General features: G+C 38.6%; 2 protein-coding genes across 10 annotated transcripts in view; one reads left to right on the top strand and one right to left on the bottom strand.

Annotated features, from left to right (window-relative positions):
• Window positions 1-15,176, bottom strand: part of CACNA1C (calcium voltage-gated channel subunit alpha1 C) — a 648,228-nt gene extending 633,052 nt beyond the window's left edge. For all 6 annotated transcript variants that reach the window (XM_067536222.1, XM_067536225.1, XM_067536223.1 and 3 more), the window contains exon 1: window positions 14,772-15,176. In XM_067536222.1, the coding sequence (XP_067392323.1) occupies window positions 14,772-14,910 (139 nt within the window). In that variant the 5' untranslated portion in view covers window positions 14,911-15,176. The remainder of the gene's footprint in view (window positions 1-14,771) is intronic.
• DCP1B (decapping mRNA 1B) overlaps window positions 1-20,816 on the top strand; it is a 66,719-nt gene that overhangs the window by 7,767 nt on the left and 38,136 nt on the right. For 3 of the 4 annotated variants that reach the window (XM_067536232.1, XM_067536233.1, XM_067536237.1), the window contains exon 3: window positions 1,444-1,571. In XM_067536232.1, coding sequence (XP_067392333.1) covers window positions 1,475-1,571 — 97 coding nt within the window. In that variant the 5' untranslated portion in view covers window positions 1,444-1,474. Of the gene's footprint in view, window positions 1-1,245; window positions 1,325-1,443; window positions 1,572-20,816 lie in introns of those variants that run through there. The other variant, XM_067536234.1, reaches the window with a different exon arrangement.

Raw genomic sequence — 20,816 nt, 5'->3', positions numbered from 1 at the left:
TGGATCCTTGGCTTCTAGCAATTCTGAGCAGAAAATGCCAAGTACACCAGCATACAAGGCACAGCTTAATGTGGTTTGGAGTTGTGCAATCTAATTCCCATATCTAGTTATGTTCTTTAGTTTTATTCATATATAGTCAGTGTTTTCCCCAATAATAATACTCAGCACTTCTACATAGGGCTTCTTCTCTTCAGATCACTTTACAAACATTAACTAAGTAGTCCCTTTCACATTTTAGTGTCAGTTGATGTTGGAAAGGCTTATAAAGTTTAGGTCTTGTGCAGGAGAATAATAATAATCTGATCATACCTGTTGGGAACTGGGATAGGCACAACTGAGGAATTCCTTTTTATGCATATAGTAACAAATCCTTTCTCACTATTATTTTGGAAATGTGAAATGTCTATTATTTCACTTAAATAAACTGATTAATTTATCACTTGCTCTTCTTTGTGAACTGTGAAGAACATCTTTATCTAAATGTAAAAATGAGACGTGTTGGGGATAATCTGAAAAGACTCAAGAAAAATACAATTCTGGCTATTACCATCAAGTATTTTTTCTATCACTTCAACTCTGTTTCATTTTCTGTTGCCTCCCTTCCTGTAATGCAGGTTCCCGTGCTTTGGAGTTAATGGAGAACACCCACTGGTGATTACCGAACTTGGCAGTTATCCCAAACATTTAGTCAGTGTCTTGTCCATCACTGTCAAATTCAGTTCTAAAGTAACATCTTCTATTAGCATTTGGAAGTAGAGTTGGAGTGTGTGATTTTTTTTCAAAAGCACCTACATGAGTTAAGCACACAAATCCCATTGAAAGTCAGTAGGATTTGTGCTCTTATGTCACTAAGGGACTTTTGAAAATCCCACCTGGAGTGACTTGAATAATTCATTGTCATCATGTATTAAAGAAAAAAAGTAAAAATTGTAATTAATTTTGTCCCACAACTGTCTCTCCAATATCCCTTTTCTGCTGCAGTGGGAAAGTGTAGACCAGTTCTGATCCTTGGATAATATGACACCGATGATCTGAGGACAAATTTTTCATTAGTAAGTTATTGCCCATTCCTAAAGTTGTAGGCCTTAGAACTTGCTGTGAATGCAGGGCATGCACAAATAGTTATGACTCTGACTAAAGGCTTTAGGACTCAAACTATACCATCTCAGATGCTGCAGACTGTATAAAAATAGTCATTGTAGCCACTGTTATCTCTGTCATTTTTCATACAGAACTTAGGGGTTTGAAGAAAGAAAAAGGATTCCACAAAGGAGCCAAAGATTCCATCAGGCGCCAAGACTTGTTCAGTTCCCTCCCTGGCAAAGTAGTTAGATTTTATACAACAACTTTTATTGAAATAATAATTTTGGAGCACTGTCTGACAAAGAAGTGATACTCATTTTTTTCTTTGACTTGCTATGATTTCTGCTTGGTAATTTACAGATCAGCTTCTCCCAGGCATGGCTTCACCATTATGAACAGGCTGAGCATGGAAAATCGAACAGAACCCATCACTAAAGACCTAGATTTCCAGCTACAGGACCCTTTTCTGCTTTACAGAAATGCCAGATGTGAGTCTCTCTTCTGTCCATTGAGAAAAGTGTTTGAGAATTCAACTCTTCCTTACAAACTTTGCTTTTTTAAGGCATTCAAAGTGACTGCTGGTGCATCTAGTCTATGATTTTCAAGAGCTGACATTGGCTTGTTCAGCAATTGCAACCCAGAGGGGGAAATTTCAATATTTGACATGCCAAATCAAGGGAAGAGTTGCTCTTTGTATTAAAGTGTCTCTCTTGAGAAAGTAGTTAAAGATTGTTAAGCCATTAATCTGTCTCTTGGCTGACAAATGGTAGACTTCGTCGGTAAAATGCAATGTAATGTAGATATATGTAGAAATCTTGTCGTGCAGTATGTCTTTTTGAGTGTGTCTGATTTGGTGTTTGAAAGACTTGCCTTAAGGAGAATCCCCTCAAGATGGGGGTGGTGTAGCTCAGTGTTTCTCAACTTTTTTGGATACCAGGAACCGGTTTCCTATACTCCGTCAGAGAGAGATCCGGCTTCTTTTACTGGGTCAGGGAGATCTCAGGGACCAGTGCTGGTCCATGGACCGGTCGTTGAGAAACACTGTAACTGATCTCTGATTTCATTGTGTGTGCTGGGCAACACTGCCAAAATACTGACAATTCAAAACCCTGCCTTCTGGTTTGGCTACAGCTCCCTATCTGTGTAGCAAACTAGTGGGTGTTATTGACTGTTGCTCTCAGGAAGGAAGTCATGTTTGTCCATCCATTTGTGGTTGACTGGCTCATTCCAGCCCTAGGATCTGCAGGCATTAGCAATATATAAGTTTCAGTCCTTCCTGTTGTTGTTGGAGCCATTTGACCATCACAAATAAGGCTAAAAGCTCCTTTAAGTTCTCAGGAGCTAGTTTGCCTAAGAGGCCATTTCAACATGCAGTTAGGCAAAGCTTGCCTGCAAGAGCCAGTGGTTCTGAAAATGAAGGTTTATGTCTCTGCCTCATGCAGGAGACCTGTACCATGGCACAGGCTTCTTTTGAGGTCCTAAGCTTGAAAACAGTTTGTATGGAGTGCCCTGAACCGGCCTTTGTGTGCATCTGAAATCTAGAAGTATTCCAGTTGGATGTGATAGAATCTGAAGACATGTCATGGTATCTGCCCTGCAGCACTTTGGGGTATGTTCATCAGAGAGACTATCTCCAAATATAATTTGAAGCGGGAAAATACAGCAAGAGGGAATTCAGTGGCATGGTAGAAATGATTATGGAAAAGTGGGAACATCATGAATAGTCAATTAATCCTCTACCTTTTAAAAGTATCTAAAAAGTTGAATAAGAGTTGAGTGGTGGTACTTGAAATTTCCTAGAGAAACTGAAAGTAAATCCAGAGGACATCACCATGCTGCCACAAGCCTCCAATTGTAGCTGTTGGTAAGATTTTAGGATGTTAAATAAGGTAAGGACTATTTATCACTTCCAGGTGGTGGCTTCTTAAGTTTCTTATATATATATATATATGCAAAGTATTTTTCCTTATTTTTTGTGTATATATCTTTATAAAAATTCCCAGTGGGTTTTTTGTGTGTTTGTGCTTAAAACTTACTTTTTGATGTTAGATTTAAGAAATGAGAATAAGATCTTGTCATTTGTACTAACCTTGTGTCTGTTTACAATAGTGAGAAACAATAATTTAGGATAGTGAGAAACAGTCTATTGTAATGGTCTAAACCACATTAACATAGAGGGAACAAGATGACCCTGAGCACTGTTACAGATCAAATGGGGATTATTTGATGGTAGCATAGTTCATTAAATTTTCTTCTCAAAATGTAAACTATATATTCACCCCCAAGACATGCTGGAATTTTAGAACTTCAGGATCATAATAGCAACTTCTCTAACACTGAGTGCTGAAGCCTACTTCTTGCAGTTGGGTCAGAGCTCAAGCTATTTGTCTCTTTTTCTAGACCTGAAGTAAGTCTCCCTTCTAGATTCCCCTGTCTACCCCATTGGTCTGTCAGGTGGGATTCCCATATTGGCCACAAGGCAGCTCAGGGCTGTTGATCTTTGTGGTGGTTTTTCTTTGATTTAACTTTTTATTTATTTATTTATTTTTATTTTCACCCCACTGCTGCATCCCCACCCCAAAAGAAACAGACAGTGAAAAGTACAAACAAGTAAATGATTTACAACTTGTGTTTCCAAATACCACACATTTCATGAGATGTCCAGTAGAATTATGCAGTTTTACAACCTGTCAAAGCAGCGAGACCATCCATACAAAACAAGACGATACTATATATATTAAAACATATTATGGTGGAGATAACAGTAATGAAATTGGAGAAGACCTACACAAATAGGGAGAGGAGGTTACTGGGGTGGCAGGAGGGGAAAAAGAGCACGGGTTATTGGCATTCTTTGACTATTGGAAAAACACTTTACCAATCAACCTCCAGAAAATAAGAGCATTCTGCAGTGCTTTTCCACATTTCTGTGTAGCCTGAAGGGCAATGCACTGAATGCAGACAAAAAGTGCTCCTATAATCACCTGTGTCATGTACTGGGAAGAGCAGGAAACTGAGGCATAGCAGCAATACTCTCAGACCCATATGTAGTTAGAAAGAAACTTTATCTCCTCCTTAGCTATACGCATAGCAGGGAAGCTAGTCTGCAGAATGGACAGGCTGAGTCACAACCAGAGTCATCTGGGGAATGACATCTGTTTGGAAGCATAGTATTTATATTACAGTAGAACCTAGAGGCTCCATTGAACTAGTAGTTGTACAGATGTATAGTAGGAAACAGTACATGCCATGAAATGTTTTACAATCTAAATTTAAAGGCAGATGCAACAAGTATGTTTAACAAACCAGTTAAGGGGATGGGGGAGAGAACAGGAAGCAGTGACACAAACATGTTTTTGCATAAATTAGCTATGCTCACGAATTGCCAATATCAACTCTTTTTCTCAAATGGATCTGATGGTTACCCAGAGGATATGAAGATCCTAAAATTCTTCTTTCAAATTAGGGATCACTTAGTCCTGAGAGCAATGCCTTCTTGCAGCCTTGGCATTTCGTCTTCGCTTATGTCTTCCCTCTGGTGAGGGTGTGGTAGAGTAAACACTAAGATTATCATCCAGTGTACTTCTGGTATTGTAAAAGCTCCTTTCTCCCTCCTTTTGGGGGGAGGACTTATTTTCACAGGGCCAACTACTGTACCAGAACTTGGAATCACCTAGGTCGGTCACTTGGCTTGAGTGTTGACTGCATAAAAGGAGTCATATGTTTGCTGTGTTGTAAGTCCATAAGCAGGCTACTTCCAATCCTTATTCCTGTCAGACAAGTTCCAGGTTCAGGGATAGACATTTGAGCTTTGGTTGTTCTATTGTGTTCTCCCGCCCCCTCCCAAATAGCTTAGTAAAATTTTGAGCGCTCACTCTGAGTGTAAACTGCAGCTATTCATATTTTAGGGGGGCAAAATCATTCCTCTGTTGGACTCACCTAGAAATAATCAAATTCCTTAAGATAGTGGACAAATTCAAGCCCCCTGCAATCATCAATAAAATATTAAATTTCTCTCTCATTTAAAAAATAAGTTACAATTAAATCTCATCACAAACATGCTAAACCTACACTTACAGTCTCATAAAAATGAATAAATGGTTCTAGTCTGTTCAGCCTAACTAACAGCTCTTGCTTCTTGAAAATTCTGGGCTTTCAGTTTGTTTCTGTTTTTCAGTTAAAAAAAAGATACAGGCTGGATAGGATTGTTGTTCTGTGCTTATGTGGTGGTGGAGCTGGGCCAAGAAAGGCAGAGGAGTTAGTTAAGACACTGTCTTAAAGACAGAGAGACAAAGGACAGAGGCAGAGTAGAAAGGAACAGTGGAGTGGACTGGAAAGAAAAAGGAAGGCATTATTCAGTACACACACAGCTTCCTATAGTGCCCCACACTTTTGCCACAGAAAAACTGTCATGGCTTCTGGGCATAAGAGAGACCCTATCTGGGAATATTTTGAAGAAATTACTTCCCTGGGTAAAAAAGGAAAATGTGTAAGCAGTGCAAGAAGGAGATGCACAGGGCCCAGTTGCAAGAATGAAACATCATAATGAAAACTGCTTATTGGGAGAAAATGATGTGGATGAAGATGTAACTATGTCTGAAGAACAATGTGGATCAACTGGTTAGTAATTTAAATAATTCACTTTGCAATGCATCATTCTTCAAGACTCTCTATGCCTTTTGGTATAAGTGTGATTTAACAAGTTAATTCCCAAGCTGTTTGTTATGTTGGATGTTGCTAGGAAAAAAGTTTTGCTTAGCTAATCCTTATGGCTTGCTAGATTCTAAACCTAGTTAACTAATTAATCACCCAAGTGTATGGTACAGAAAGCTGCAGTAAGAGAAATCTAGAGTTGCCAGTTGCCACTGGGTGTCTTTTTTTTTTTTTTTTATTACATAATACATGCCTCTTATTTTGGAACATCATGGCCCCAGACCGTAATGGTGATACTGTACGTTTATTCCCTATTTTACTTCACCATAACTCAGCTTTCCCAAAGGAACCTCATCCTATACTTGTTTTCTCAAAAAACCAGAAGTGCCAGTGAGTTCTATGGGGCTTACTCCAAAATTAAGTGCACTTGAAGTGCAGTCAGTCTTAGCTTTTTTGGTAGTTTGGAATCAGATCTGCATCCTTGCTGAAAAAAATGTAAACGAATAACTGAATAATAGAATGAGAAGAACGACTATTCAGAATAATTTTTTAAATTTTGTTTCAGGATTCCATTTAAGCATAAGAGATTTTGACTGTTTATCTGCAACAACTTCAGAGTCATCCGTTGGTACATGTTTTAGTGATCAGATTTACACCATTGTTTAAGAAATATGTGAAGAGGTATCAGTGGGAAACTTAATTTAAATCAATGATTTTCTGTTGGTGATTTAAATCATGATTTAAATCAATCCACCTGTTGCAATCTGAGCTCCTCAGCTTTCTGGGACCTAAGGCTCATTGTGAAATTCCATGTATTTTCACCTCTGCTCACTGGAGTTTCAAGCCACTGTTGAGGCCACTGTGCATGTGACTTCTCACCCTTAAGACTTCTCTTCCTAGTGTCCATTTGGTCAGTTAGGAGTGTTATGGAACTTCCTATAGATAATTTAGTCTTTTACCAACCCAAAGAGATGATCAAACAAATCCCTCTTTTCCTGAGGTTTTTTTTCTCTATCAAACTTGCTCATGTTGTGTTACTTATTTCCCTTAGACCTTTGTAATGCATGAATATTAGAAACTGCTGCATACTGTAGATGTGAGAGGACATTCAGGTCTACCTAAAATGAGTATGGGAAATAAGCAGTCAGACCTTTATTTATCTATGGAGAGAAGTAGAAAGACTTACGAGCCTTCTCATGTGTCAGAGGCCCATGTGACCAATAAGGTTCCTTTCTAGCAGTTGGAGCCTACTCTTTTAGGGCAGAGAAAAGTGTGTGCCTCTTCTCTGGAGTTCTGCAGAACTATGACCTGAACATCTCTTCACCTTTTTCTATACATCCCACTGTAGTGGCAGTAATCTGGAAATGCCTCCGTGGCAGGTGGGGTTGCTTGCGTAGATCTGACAGGTTAGTGTATCTTAGTCCTTTCATCATATGTCTGTCTTTTGAAGTGACCAATTGACTGAATTGACTTACAAGGCATAGGAGAAGAGCGACTGATTTGTTAATTTGATTATTCCTCCCTTTTTCTAGCTCCAGACAGTCTGTCTACCCTGAAATTGCTTGACAAAAGTTCAAGGAACTCTAGTCCTTTTCTTCGTTATCTATTTTAGAGACTTTAAAAACAAACAAAAAACAAAGTGGATTCTAGCAATCTTAAAAACATGTTTTCACTAGTTAGCTTGTCCTCACAACATAACTCTGGATTTCCAGCTCAAGCAGTACAGTAAATCTTTTTCATCACTTTTTTAAAATGTCTCGTATTCTCACTAAGTTGAGGTTTTGAGGGTCTCCTGCCTGCCCCCCCATGAATTGGAATTTTCGATCAGAACTAGTTTCTTTTTAGGGATTAATGTTGTAACTTTTATTTCTTTCCTGTCTCCATCTGCTGGTAGAGGGACATTCAGTAATAGCTAATTGCCCACTGAGGGCTGGGAGCAAAATTAATAGGCATTTAATTACCTTTATGGGTATTGCCAGTAAAAGTTTCTCTCTTTCTAGATACCACAAGATACAGGGGTTGGGAAAGCCACAATCAGTATTTTCAACATGGTTGAAAGTGTATACAGTTGCTGCAATTGTTTCAGAAATTCCCTTTGCTTTTTTAAGTGCAAAATAACCCTTTTGCTGAGTGGCATTGGTTAAATCATCTAATAAATTGAAACACTGTCCCATGGTTAAATGCTCTATTTTAGGTAATGGGATTTGTCATGGTCTGACATTGAATCCAGACTGATTTCTCTTTCCTCCTTCATCAGTAGTATTTGCAGTGTGAGGACACTGATACTTGGAACCAACTGATTTGTGCAAAGATCTATCACTTAAGAGCCTTGTGCCTGTTACTGTGATGCAGATTAGTAGAAATATAGAAGTCGCTATACCAGATGAGATTATTGGTTCATCTAATTCAGCTTTCTGCACTGGCCAAATATCTAATGTTTTGGATCTGAGGAAGAGCTCTCTGAAGTTCAAAAGCTTGTCCCTTTCACCAGCAAAAGTTGGTCCAGTAAAAGATATAACTTCATCTATTTTGTATCTCTAATATTTCAGAGGATATGTAACTTTTGCCTTGCCAAGAGAACACACCTAGCCAGTTGTGCAGTGCTGTACATTGAGTCAGTGAATCCCTTCTTGAGTTGAGGGGCATATCATCCCTTCACTCTTGATTCTTTGCCATGTTTATGGAAGGTGGAGAGTTTGAGCAAATCATAAACAAAACATTGAGAGAAACTCTGAGCTTCTAGAAATTTAATTCTCCAGAGTGGATTCCAGGTCCAAACATAGGAAGGGAAAGTGCTTTCAAGGTCCCTGGAAGATTTAGAAGAGGAAAGGACAGCTGGGAGGTTTGAGTTGTGTGGGTTTTGGGTTTTTTTAAATGGAGTTAATTTGTGTTTTGTGCGGGTTTTTTTTTTTAATTATTTTTTATTTTTTTACCATGACTCAATTGTGTTGAACTTAGAGTGAGAATATCTTTCACTGACATCTTTCAGTTTTTGATGGCTGGATTTCAAAAGGTTTATTTGGTCCCTATACCTGGACTAACAATTTAGTAGCAGTCTTAGCCGCTCTTGTGGTGTCTCTCATCCTTAAATTTCAAAACTCCTTTGCTTTTCTGAATGAATGGTTATTCCAGCATTGCGATTTAAACAGTGGCTTCAGTTAGGTAAGTGATAAGCTGGGACTCCTGTTTTCATGCTAAACTTTGTTCTGTTGTTAGTTATCTCATCCTCGTAGTATCCTAAATTCTGTTTCTGTCTCATATCTCGTGTCCATCCTGTAACCTAGGCTGTCAGTCCTGGGACATGGACTATCTTCTTTGTTAGTACTGTGAATGTGTAACTATGGTTGTGTCGTCTGCAGGGACTGAACCTGGGACTTTTTAGATCTGAAAGCATGAGCCTGTGCTGCAGAGCTCCTTAAATCCAAGGTAGTGGCAGACTCATAAATGTGGTCCGACCAATAGAAATGGACAAAGACCCAAACTCTGCCATCATAAATTATGCCTAATATGATAAGGCCCTGACTCTGATTAGGATTTCTAGGTGCCACTGTAATAGAAATAATAATAAATGGCTTTACAGACTCTGACAGATAATCTTTTTAAACAGTACAGAAAATATCTCTCGCAGCTATATTTCTTTTGTAACTACAGCTAACTCAACTCAGAATTAAGGAACTTCTTGTCCTGCATGTCCTCAAATTTTCCAGTTTTACACTCAGTTGATGTTTTGGCAGCTGCTTAAAGAAATAACTGGAAAAAGTAAAGACATTTTAGGTTTTCCTTTGTCTCAGGAGGGGAGCTTTTCCAAGGGTCATACTCAGAGGGCAAGTGATTGTAGGCTCTTTGGATAAGATTATTACTTCTTGTTAAATTAGATTTATTATAGTGGAGCTTAGATGACCACAAGCTAGAAACCATCTCTTTTGGGAGAATTCATCTTAGAGTCCGTTAGAATGGAGTTCATTTCAGTTCACCCTTTTAATTTAAAGGAACTCTGATTAACAATAATTTACTCAACTGTTTTCATCGTGAGAGAGAAAATGGACATTTTTAGACCTTCTTTCCCTGACCTAATGAGGTTGAATTCCTTTAGTAAAAGTATCATTATTAAAGTGGAGAGTATTATGAGCATCATTGGCCATCCTGGGAAAGTTCTCACGATGATGTTATTGGACTAAATAAGCCTTTCTGAAGTGACTATTTAACTAGTGTGGATTTTTGATCTAACTGCAAAATGTGTGCAGACAGAAACACACATTTTAAATTTGTAGTTGTTTTAATGAAAAATGGGTCCATGTTCAATCAGAAAACGTCTAATTTTTTTTTTAAATGCTTTTGTCACTGAAAAACACAACATTTTCTTTGTATTCCTATAACTTAAAAGGAAATGTTTTGGATTTTAAAAGTATTCTGACCTGATGCACCATCTATCTAGTTCCATCAAAGAAGACTCTCTTATGGTTGCAAACTCCTTTTAAAATATTCATAAGTATTTTGTTTCTATGCAGTGAAATTGTTTTAAAGTGAGTGGTGAAACACTGTAAATTCAGGTCACTGGACATAGAGGGCTTGCCCACACGAGGTTTTTTATGTCAATTGATTGCCAAGGTAATGTCAAGGTAGATAATGCGTTGATAGTTTGTTCCAGTAGTTTGTTCCAGAATACAAATATTCATGGTTTAACCCACAGTTTCTCAACCTGTGGTACGCGTACCTCCAGGGGTACGCGAGACACAGGCAGGGGGTATGCAGAAAAAAACTCAGTGAAGGGAGGCGGGCAGCAGCTGCCGACTTCTGGGGAAGCCAGGCAGCAGCCGCCCGCTTCCCACCCGCTCCCAGCTGAGAGGCAGGCAGCAACCCCCAGTTTCTGGGGGAGGCAGGTGGCAGCTGCCGGCTTCCCGCTTGGTTCCACCTTCTAGCTGGGATGCCGGATGGCAGCCATCCCAGTTCTGGGACGCCCAGTCCCAGCTGGGAGCCCAGCAGCAGCCTCCTGCACCCTGCGAGCTGGGCAGCTGCCACCCATCCCCCGACTCTTAAGCTGAGAGACAGCCTCCCGCATCCTGGCTTGAAGATGGGCAGCAGCTGCCTGCCCACATCCCCGGGTCCCAGACTGTGCGGAAGCCTCCTTCACCCCAGCAGTTTCCCACCTCCCTGGCTGGCAGCCAGGTGGCAGCTCCCCTTCCCGGCTCAAAGCCTGGTGCCCAGAAAGCCAGGTAGGGAGCCCAGCGGCTTGCCCAGTCCTGGAGCCAGGCTCTACCCACAGGCTTACTTGTCAGTTTCATTGCTCTTAGCTGAGCAGTGAAATTGACAACTATGACAGCCCCAGATTTTTACCAGTATAAAAATCTTAAGAGGGGCCCACACAGTGTGATTTGCCCCAAGCCTACACCCCCCTAGGGATGACAATGGGAGCACTGCTATCCACTCTGGTGGGTTGCTAGTGCCTGCTCATACCTCACAAGTTCCCGCCTGTGTGAGAACACCACGTGACCCCGCCATCGAGCCATAGTGACTGGCTGGTGTTGACCTTTGCTCCTATATGGTGGAAGGAGAGGAGAAACAGAAGGGGGTTTTGTGATCTGCCACAGCCACACAGCATTGCAGAACTCAGAACTCTCCTGCTTTACGAGAAATGCAGTCGTCCAGTGGTAAAGGGGAAAAAGATTGTGTTTTTCAGAGGGGAAAATTGAGTGTCAGGGTACTTTATTAAAATTTTCAGAAGTTAGGGGGTACTTGCTACTTAAAAGGTTGAGAAACACTGGTTTAACCTAAGCAGGGTCTGCAATTTTTTTTTATTCAACAGTATACTGTCTTTAACACCCCCCCCCCCCCCCAAAAAAAAAAAAAAAAAAGCTGTTTTCCATTGTGAAAATACAGCAAACACAGTTTGCATGCCAATGATAAACTTGCCTCCCACTATACAAGAACAGCAGCAAAGGTAGGCATTGGCCCCCTCCTTCCTTCATAACTTTTCTGAGACCATTTAATGCTAACATTACTAAGCATAGACATTTTCTCCTTTTTTATTTTATATTAAAAAAGGAAATTACATTAAATGGGAAAAAAATACTTGGGTAACAATAAGATTGCACTGTTAAAACCAGGTAATGAGTAGGTTAAGGTGCCAGTAGCAGCATTAGCTATGTCATGTTGCATGTGTATTTTTTTCTGTACCTGTTTTACTGGTTATTCATATAGTTGAATTGTATTACAGATTGTCATGAACTGGATGCCATAAAATATGTAGGATATGCAACTTAGAAATTTGCATTTTCTCTTTTGTGTCATTGTAACTGCAACCTTAGTGTTGATTTAACAGATTTCTTTTCTTGCTCTTCTTCTTTCTTAAAAAAAATCCCTCTTCAGTCTCCTATCTTTCCTGGCTATTTAGAATCCTTTGTTATAGGTGTGAAGACCACCTAAATTCTGTTTAGGAGAGAGGAACTCCTCAGAACATGCTGGTCTGTGAGAAGTACCTGCGAAAGAGGGGCTCACCTTCTTTCTGTAGTCACTGAGAGAACTAGAACTTCTTGTTCCTATCTTCAAGATGTTCTCTCTCCTGTCCTATCATTCATCTGAACTACTTGATTGTGCGTTTCTTTCTCTGGAGGTCAGAATTTGATTTCCTAGATTGCCTTATAAAAGCAGTTGCTATTAATGTTCTTTTCCCCCATTCTCCTGCCCCTCTTATTTTCTACTCCCCTTAACAGATGTATCAAGTGTAGGACACAAGAAAGAAGTCACTTGAGTAAGATCAAACAGGAGAATAAGTAAGGATAGAAATGGGAGGGTATTAAATTATATTTTTATAGAGATTCATCAAGCTTTACCAGTTCTGTGAAACTCACTCCTATTTTTTAAAGATAGGTATTGTTGCTAATGTTTATCTCTAAGTTTTTGTAATTGTTATACCAGGAATTTAATTGCTAGTTGCAACTGTAGGACCTTGTCTGGCAATTCAGGGCCTTTGTTAGGAAATAGGAATATCTTGCTACCTACTGTCTCAGTCAGATTGCATTATATATTATCTGAATGTAAGACACAATCCTGCTCTCTTTGAAGTCTATAGCAAAACTCTAATTGACTTCAGTGGGAGTAGAAACAGGTCCTTAATGTGAAATGTCAAGTCTGAAGAGCACAAGATAATTCACTGCAGGGAAAATAAGTATGTGGTATATACATCAGTAACTATAGTGTAATGAGTAAATAATGAAAAAGTGGAATGGGAAAGCAATAGATAGTTTTTGCTTACCTTCACAGTTGAACATATTTTCCCCCTTCCTCATATAGAGGGCATTGAACAGACCTGTTCTGTTAAACACTGTTTTAAAGTATTTTGGATTTTGATTTTAATTAATATGGATAGGAAATGTAATTTCAGAATTTTAGGGCCTAAATCACAAAGGAGATGGATCTTTAAAAAACAAACAAAAGAGAAATAGCATACACATGCTTTACTCCGCGTTTTCAGAAGTGATTTTTTTTCCAGTTGCTTATAACTTTATTTTTGTTGTTAATGGTTTCCCTGAAATCAAATTATATTCTCAATGAGGACTGTACATGCCAATTCTTGTAGCAGTATTTAAAACAGGTTAAAATTACAGTAAGAAAACAATACTTTTCCCCATTATTCAACACAAATACAGAGATTTTGTTCAGCCTTTAAAAAAACAAAAACACACACACGCGCACACACACACACACACCCCAACCCTTTTGCACAATCTGAACTAAGCATGGAAATCTTTAGCTGAAAAGCTGAACATTTTAGAAAGTCCTGTGTATGTGAAAATGGTTTTATGGTTACCATTTTTCAGCCTTACCTAAGTGGGGAAAACCATCGTTTGCAAATATTTGTATTGCCTGATAAAGGTGATAAAAATGAAGGAAAAAAATGCCGCTCTGCTAACTATGCTAACTTCAACTATGTAGAATCATGGACTCTGATTTGAAAGTCAGTGAAACTGTATGTCATGTGAGAAGAAACAGACTGAAGCTAAAGATAACAATAGTATGTAGACTTTCAATGGCTGAAAAATCTGTGGGATTTTATCCCTGTTTGGGCAAGAAGACTGATGCAGAAAGTGTATGAAGGAAAATGAAAGGCACGTTTAGAACACTGAAGAATCGAGTGAGTTTCTTAATGGAGTGGAATGAGGAATAATTTCATGTTTTTCTGTTGAACACAGCCTTATTTTCCCATTTATGGATGTCAGTACATAGACAATATGCTAGATGGTCTGGACATTTACTGCTGAGTGTACTGCCAACACTGGGAATTCCGGGCATCTTTTCAAGATAAGATAGGTATATGATGCAGAAAAGCACAGTAGTTAAAGGTGGAATGGATTTTTTTTTCTTTCTTTTAAAAGAGAATAATTTTTCATGTGACAGTTTTTTTTTTTTTCCACTTTCTTACCGTCTCATATAGGATAAAATGGAAAGCAGTCTGCATTGTTCCCAGGACAGTGAGTATGTATGTAGTACTTTTGAAAATTGGAGATCAGAAAACAAGAATCTCAGACAATTAAATCCCCTCTAGAAATCAGTGTTACCAGCCCATTTAAAAAAAACCCCATTTAATATTTTGTCTTTAAATATTGTTTATATACTCTTTTCTCTAAAATGAAACCCTGTTCTCGCCATGTACTCCTGCACAAGCCCATGGCCACACACTTTGCCTGTGACTACATTTTAAATCCTAGAATCAAATATTTTTGCTAAAATCCTCTCTTCCTTTTCTAGATGGAAATGGAGGATTAGTACCAATTAGATACTTTAAAAGTCAGTATATTACTCAGTGAAGCTACCCGTCTACTTAGCTCTATAGATCTGAGAATTTCCAGAGTGCACTGTATCCTGGGGCAGTGCGTTTATACACTCAAGATTTCAAAATACATTACCAATGATTAATATAATGCTTTGTTCATCAATGCTCTTTGAGATATGCAATTGACTGTTCTGTTTCAATAGGAATGGAATACATCACAATAGATTTCAGGATATCATTCTATACATGTACAATGGGGTCTTACCTCCAGGTTGGATGTAGAAGCAGTTGAGCTGAGTTTCATGCACCAACTTGCCCTTATACTTCACCTCAGGTTCACCTGGCAGGTGTCTGGGTAGCGGACGATAAGTTGAAGTGGCTTGCCGAACAAAGGCTTGAAACATTTTATACTTCCAAAGGTAGCTTTGTGCAGCTGCAGCTAAATATCTATTCTGTGTATAGCAAAAGTAGGTTCCTGATTGTCAATGGTTTCCTACGTTAGTATTATTTAGACCTTGTAGCCACGGAACTTGCCCAGATGTTAAACCTCAGTCTTGCAAAAGCTTGTGTGACCAAAACTACTGAAACTATTTTCCAGATATTTGAAAAGCAAGAGACGCTGCTCAAGTTCTTTTCTTTCCTAGCTCTTTACTCCTAATCCTTTTCTTGTCCTCCGTGTCTAATGGTTGGTTAAAGCCCTCTCCTCCCCTAGTGGTTTTTACAGGAAAACTTGGATTGAGAAGTGAAGATAATGGGCTCCATCTGCCTGTCAGCTCATCACCTCACTGAGTCATGGTGATCTCTGGTTTTTGTAAATCATCACTAACTTGTCTGATAATATCCTCTTGTGTTTGAAGAAAGATAGGTTTTGTCTAGGGGTGAGTGGACCTGAGGCCTGATATAACCAGAAAACTTCTCCTGGAATGTGTGCTTTTTTAATATAAGTTTATATTTGTAACCCTTTATCAAAACAAGGAAGATAAATATGGGAGAGTGTATCTTATGATGCATATACAGAACCATTCATGTGTGGAATTGATGCAATGTAAGCTGCTTGATACTTAACAGCTCTTTCTTTGTCAGAGCAAACACTGAAAATCAGAATTAAATCATATTTTCAATTAAAAACATGAAAGCCATCATAAGTATAAGATGGCATACCCTTTAAAGGACAAGGAATGTGTTCTATCTTGAAACACAGTTCAACTGTTCTAGTGGAATTTTATGAAGTTTACAAATGTGTTTTAAAAGATCTACAAACCAATAATTTAGTGTTGGGGCTCAATAATTCCTGTCCAGGATGATAAATTCTAGTAATGACTAGGATGCTTTAATGATTATAATGCCTTTGCAGATCAGAGCTTGTGTTAATCAACAATGAAAAGTAATCTTAAAACATTTCTGGTTAACTTCCTTCTAGCCAGGATATTGCCCTCATAGAAATGTGCATTCCTGTTCTAAAATCTACAGCTTATGTGCTGAAACACCACTTATTATAATTTTATTATAATAAGAAATCCTCTCTCCACCCGTTCTCATTATCTTACATATTTTATGCATTTCTATGCCTTTTTGAGCTTATGTTTCAGTGATCCCATGATACTGGGGTTATTATTTATATGAATAATAACAAACAGAGTTCCGTTAGCTAGGGTAAACATTTGTAAGGGATGTAAGCCTCATGCTTCAGATCAGAAGTCAACCACAAATTGCCTGGTTTTAGAAAGAAATGTCCTCTATGGGAAAACACAAACCATTATGGATGAAACAGTTTTTTTAACCTTTCTCTGTAACATCTAGCAATGATCACTGTCTGAGACAAGATATTGGACTAGCTGGACTATCTATTTGATGTCCCATGGCAATTCCTTTACCTCTGTCAGCGGTGGCCAAACTGTGATTCATGAGCCGAATGCAGCTCTTTTACAGTTAAAGTGCAGCTTGCAGAGCCCCTTATACCCCACCCCATTCACTGCCTGCTAGACTGGGGAGGAGAGCTCAGCGCTTCTGCCCTGCGGCAGGGTGGAGGGGTTAAAGGATTCTGCCCAGCAGGGAAGGGGGGTGCCTCGGAAGGTCAATAAGTTTGGCCACCTCTGCTCTTTGTCAAACTGACTTGCTGCACAATGTCCACATCTTTTGCTTAACAGTATCTTTGCCTACATATTCCCTACACAAGAACTTGTATCTCATCACATCTTTCAATGGGAGGGAGCTTGGGTGAGGGGCGGAGGTGGAATGAAAATTTAGAACAAGTAAAGCCATCAGGGCTTGTAGTTTCATATAAGTAGGTCAAGGTATTATATACCTTCCTGTAATGCTTTCATTAGGTTGGGTTTGGGTTTTTTTGCTCTTTGGTTGGCTCATCTTTTTCTTTTTTGGTTTCTGTCACATGAACATTTTGTACGTCTCACCGTACAGAAAATAAAAATGTTCCATAATGCCCTAGAAGAGCTCCTTGTCACTGAAAGATGGAGAGCTGTGACTGAATTTCCCATAGGCCAAGAGTTGACATTTTTGTGTTTTGAATTAATTCCTTCCAGAAGTTGTGGTTCAGGTTTGTAATCAGCATATGATTTCTTTAAAATAGGTTCAGCAAATATTAAATTGTCAGTGGTTCAGCTTTTGCTTTCTTGCTTGAGAGAGCGGAAAGATCCAGGTGCAAGTTTATGGGAGGCAAAGTAGAAAACCAAATGTAGGAAGTAATAATTTTTGATCAAGAGACAGCTACAACTGCAGGTTCTTGAGGAATCAAATTAATTATCCTGAATTATCTTGTGAGGGAATTTCCAGTTTGTGCAGAGCTAATGGAAGTATAGCACCAGGAGGTGGGGGTGGATGAGAGAAAGGAAGATGAAGGATGTTTGAAGTGTTTCTTTCCCAAGAAATTGTTCATACCAAAAAAGCATGTTTCGTTTTCTCAGTACAAATGAATAAGACACATTCATTTTCTGGAACAACCAATTTTTCCATTTCCCTGCAGATTTTGTGAAATATGAACTTCCTGATTTGCAAATCCAAGTTCTTACTTAATGCACAACTCTATCCTATTTTCAGGGGTCAAGAATCCCATTTTCAACTGGGTTGCCTTCCTGTCCTGCTTCAGCATTTAAAAAGTGTCAGGCTGTTATGCCAAAATGAAATTGATGGGCCCATATTTTCTGCTGAATTAACCTGTTAAACTGAAGGTTTGAAACTGAGAATCTGCTGCATATTTTTTTTTAAATCACATTTTTATTGGTGAAAAATTTGATTTCAAAGCTAAAGCCATAGTGAGTAGCCATACTCCCCTAAACAATTGTATTGTTTGAAAAGTCAATCAATCTATCCATTTTACAGTAATCTAAATCTTAATTTAAAACAATTTAACCAAAATTAATAAAATAGGATATATAAATACCTTAAAACAAACAAAAAAAAGCCCTAATCAATTAATAAAAGGAAAAACATCATTCAAAGTAGTGACATTATATTATGTGAAAGAGAACACCATAGAGGATTGTTTAGCATTTCACATGAGAATGAGCAAAATAATCTGGTTTTACAATAATCACATTTAGTAAAATTCAGGAATTATAGAAAATGGGGAATTTTAATAACCCTTAGATTTTCCAGCATTTGAAAATTATTGGCCACATGTATATGGAAAGGCGATGAAGCTGCAACAAGGTGCCGAAGCTTGTCTTGTAAACAGTGTGAACTTATTTATGACTAGAATAAACCAAATCCTGTTTACTCTTTTCTTTTTTTTTTTTTTTTTTTCCCTCCCTGATGGAGGCAAGACTGCTTTTTGTGCCCAAGAACTATGTTCTTGCCTGCTAAAATTGTATTTCTCATTTTCCACTGGAAGGTCCATTTGTGGGCAGATGTCTACTTTACTGGAGATAAACAATAGTGGAGTATGGCAGAAGAAATGACTGCAAAGGACTCAGTAAAAACATTCTCCTTTTTCATGTATTAAAAAATGTTCAAAGGCAAGGCAAATTGATAAAAGCACAGTCAAAATACGTGATGTAAAGATGAAACTGCAAAGCTAAAGTGAAAATTGAGTTAAAGGAACACTGCCAACTTGAAATTGCGCAATTGCAAAAAGAGTTTAAAGTAATTTAAGATATTTCTCCTGCTTCTGAGTCTCCTGCCAATTTTTTATGGCTTTGCAGTGACATCTTCCCATTTTTAAAAAAATATTTTTCTTATTGCAGTTACTGAATGAAAGTTGTACCCAACCATAGGAAACTAATTGTACATAGGAAACAGTGAAATTGACTGTGCACAAAGTGTTGTCAAATGCACAGAGTAAACAAATGGAAAAATACAAGAAAAAAGGTATGGTAATCTTTAGATGTTATTCATAACAATAGGTACAAATTTGAGAAGTTGGATTTTTGTGCTCGGTGTTCCTTTAAGCCCAGAACTGTAATTGTACTTCTATTAACGAAGATCTACAGGCATTCAACGCAGAAATAAGCTAAAACTGATCATTATAGGCAAAGTAGGAAGCAACATCTATAGTTAAAGGTGCTTAACACTTTCCATTATATGCCCTTCTTTTCAAATACTTATAATTTTGCCAAACGTTTAACCATTTGGGCTGAAAGTTTCCATGCTTGTTCACTGCCTCAAACTGGTTTTGCTGGTTAATATCAGCAAAAATATCACCTATTTTTGAGAATGAGGGTGGGGAAAATAGATAGTTTAACCTGTGTTGAATTATTTTTGTTTCTTTGAAGATCTATAGCACCTCCAGAGTTTGGAGCAGGAACTTGACATTTTGCAGGATGTTACCAGGGATTGAAGAGATGATTTTTGGGGTCCCTGGAAATATAAACCCAGATTTGGCTGAGTTATAAACCTCTGAAAAGTGCTACTTCAGCTCTTGGTAGAGGCTTGTGGGGAGACATAGGAACAGCTGCCACCCCTTTAGCTTAGGGGAAGGTAGAGTTGAAATAATGAAGGCATTGCAGGAGGGGAAGTTTCTTCTCTGCTAAAAGCAACATGAGAGTTCCCTCTCATCTGCCCAGTTTGGGAGATATTTCTACATACTTGTCCCTCTTCTTTGACTATTGCAGTGAGCTCCTCTTTCTGTTTGTCTACTTTTACCACTGGGATAAGGTGGACTGAGAGCTAGAAAAAGACCACGTGTTCTAGTTTCACCTCTTCCACTGCTGGTGTAAATGATTGTGTGCACTTCATAGCCCTCTTTATTGAGTAAGGCCTCCTACCCCTACCTTAGAATGCAAATGTCACCCCCGCATTTTACAGATTGTGTAACTGAGGTAGTAAAAGGTCAATTATGGCACAACTGGGAATAATGCTTCAGGGCCAGATTAAGTACTGTGCCTGTAGCTCAGGATGAGAAGAAAAAGTGACTTTAAACCACCTTTTTGCCTCCCAGAACCTGTGCTGCCTATTGCCTATTTTAGTGGCCAGTTAGTGGTGGTAGATTTCTGCTTTACAGTTAGATCATTTGTTGTAAATGAGGGCATGGCCTTCCATTTTTTGTTTTGACAGTCTGCCCTGAAAAATAGAGACAATTGCATTCCAAATCTTTGAGGAATCATGCAGATTACCTTTGAACCACTGTCCTGATGGAATATTCTGAGAGGAAGGATAGTCTTGTAGGTGAGGTTCAGGAGATCATGGTTTAATTTCCAGATCTGTCATAGACTTCCTAATGTTACCTTGAGCAAGTCACTTAGTTTCTCTGTCTCAGTTTCCCGTCTGTATAAGGGGGATCAGTCTCCTTTTGTCTGCCTTTTGTAAATCTTGAATAGAGACTACCTTTTACTATGTATTTGTTCAGAGCCTCTTCTGTGGGGCTCCTGTCTTGCGTGGGACCTCTACTTATCACTGTAAAATAAAATAATAATAATGACAACTTATCTGCAGATACTGACAGAATAACACCTACAAATCTCCTACCTTTTTGTTGGTGTCACAAGTCATATTGGTTTACAGATGGTCTGTGACCCATGAAGTGGCAGGAGAGGACAGAATGCTCGTGGAGGAAAATTTATGCTAAATCAGATCACAGGTCAGAGAATTTCAACCTTCCTATATCATGACTAGAATGGGTAACTACATCATTCTCTCCACTTCCTCTAATATCAGCTGAACTGTTCCTGGGAAACCTGGTGAACACAATTTGCTTTTGGAGTCTCTTGCAGAAGAAATAAGGAACTCACTGAAGGGCCTTTCTACTTCCACAAATGTTTGCAGATGTATCAGTGAGCTCAGAAGTTGCTGATAGAGCTAACATAAATTTTGGGTCACTTCGGTGTACCCAATTTGCTTAATTCTGTTACAGTTGAGA

Source organism: Emydura macquarii, unplaced genomic scaffold, assembly GCF_026122565.2.
Source record: "Emydura macquarii macquarii isolate MOO-44397 ecotype Brisbane River unplaced genomic scaffold, CSIRO-AGI_Emac_v2 contig_3530, whole genome shotgun sequence".
Classification (NCBI taxonomy): Eukaryota; Metazoa; Chordata; order Testudines; family Chelidae; genus Emydura; species Emydura macquarii.
Note: the sequence above shows the minus strand (reverse complement) of the source record. Positions and strands in the feature narration are given on the sequence as shown.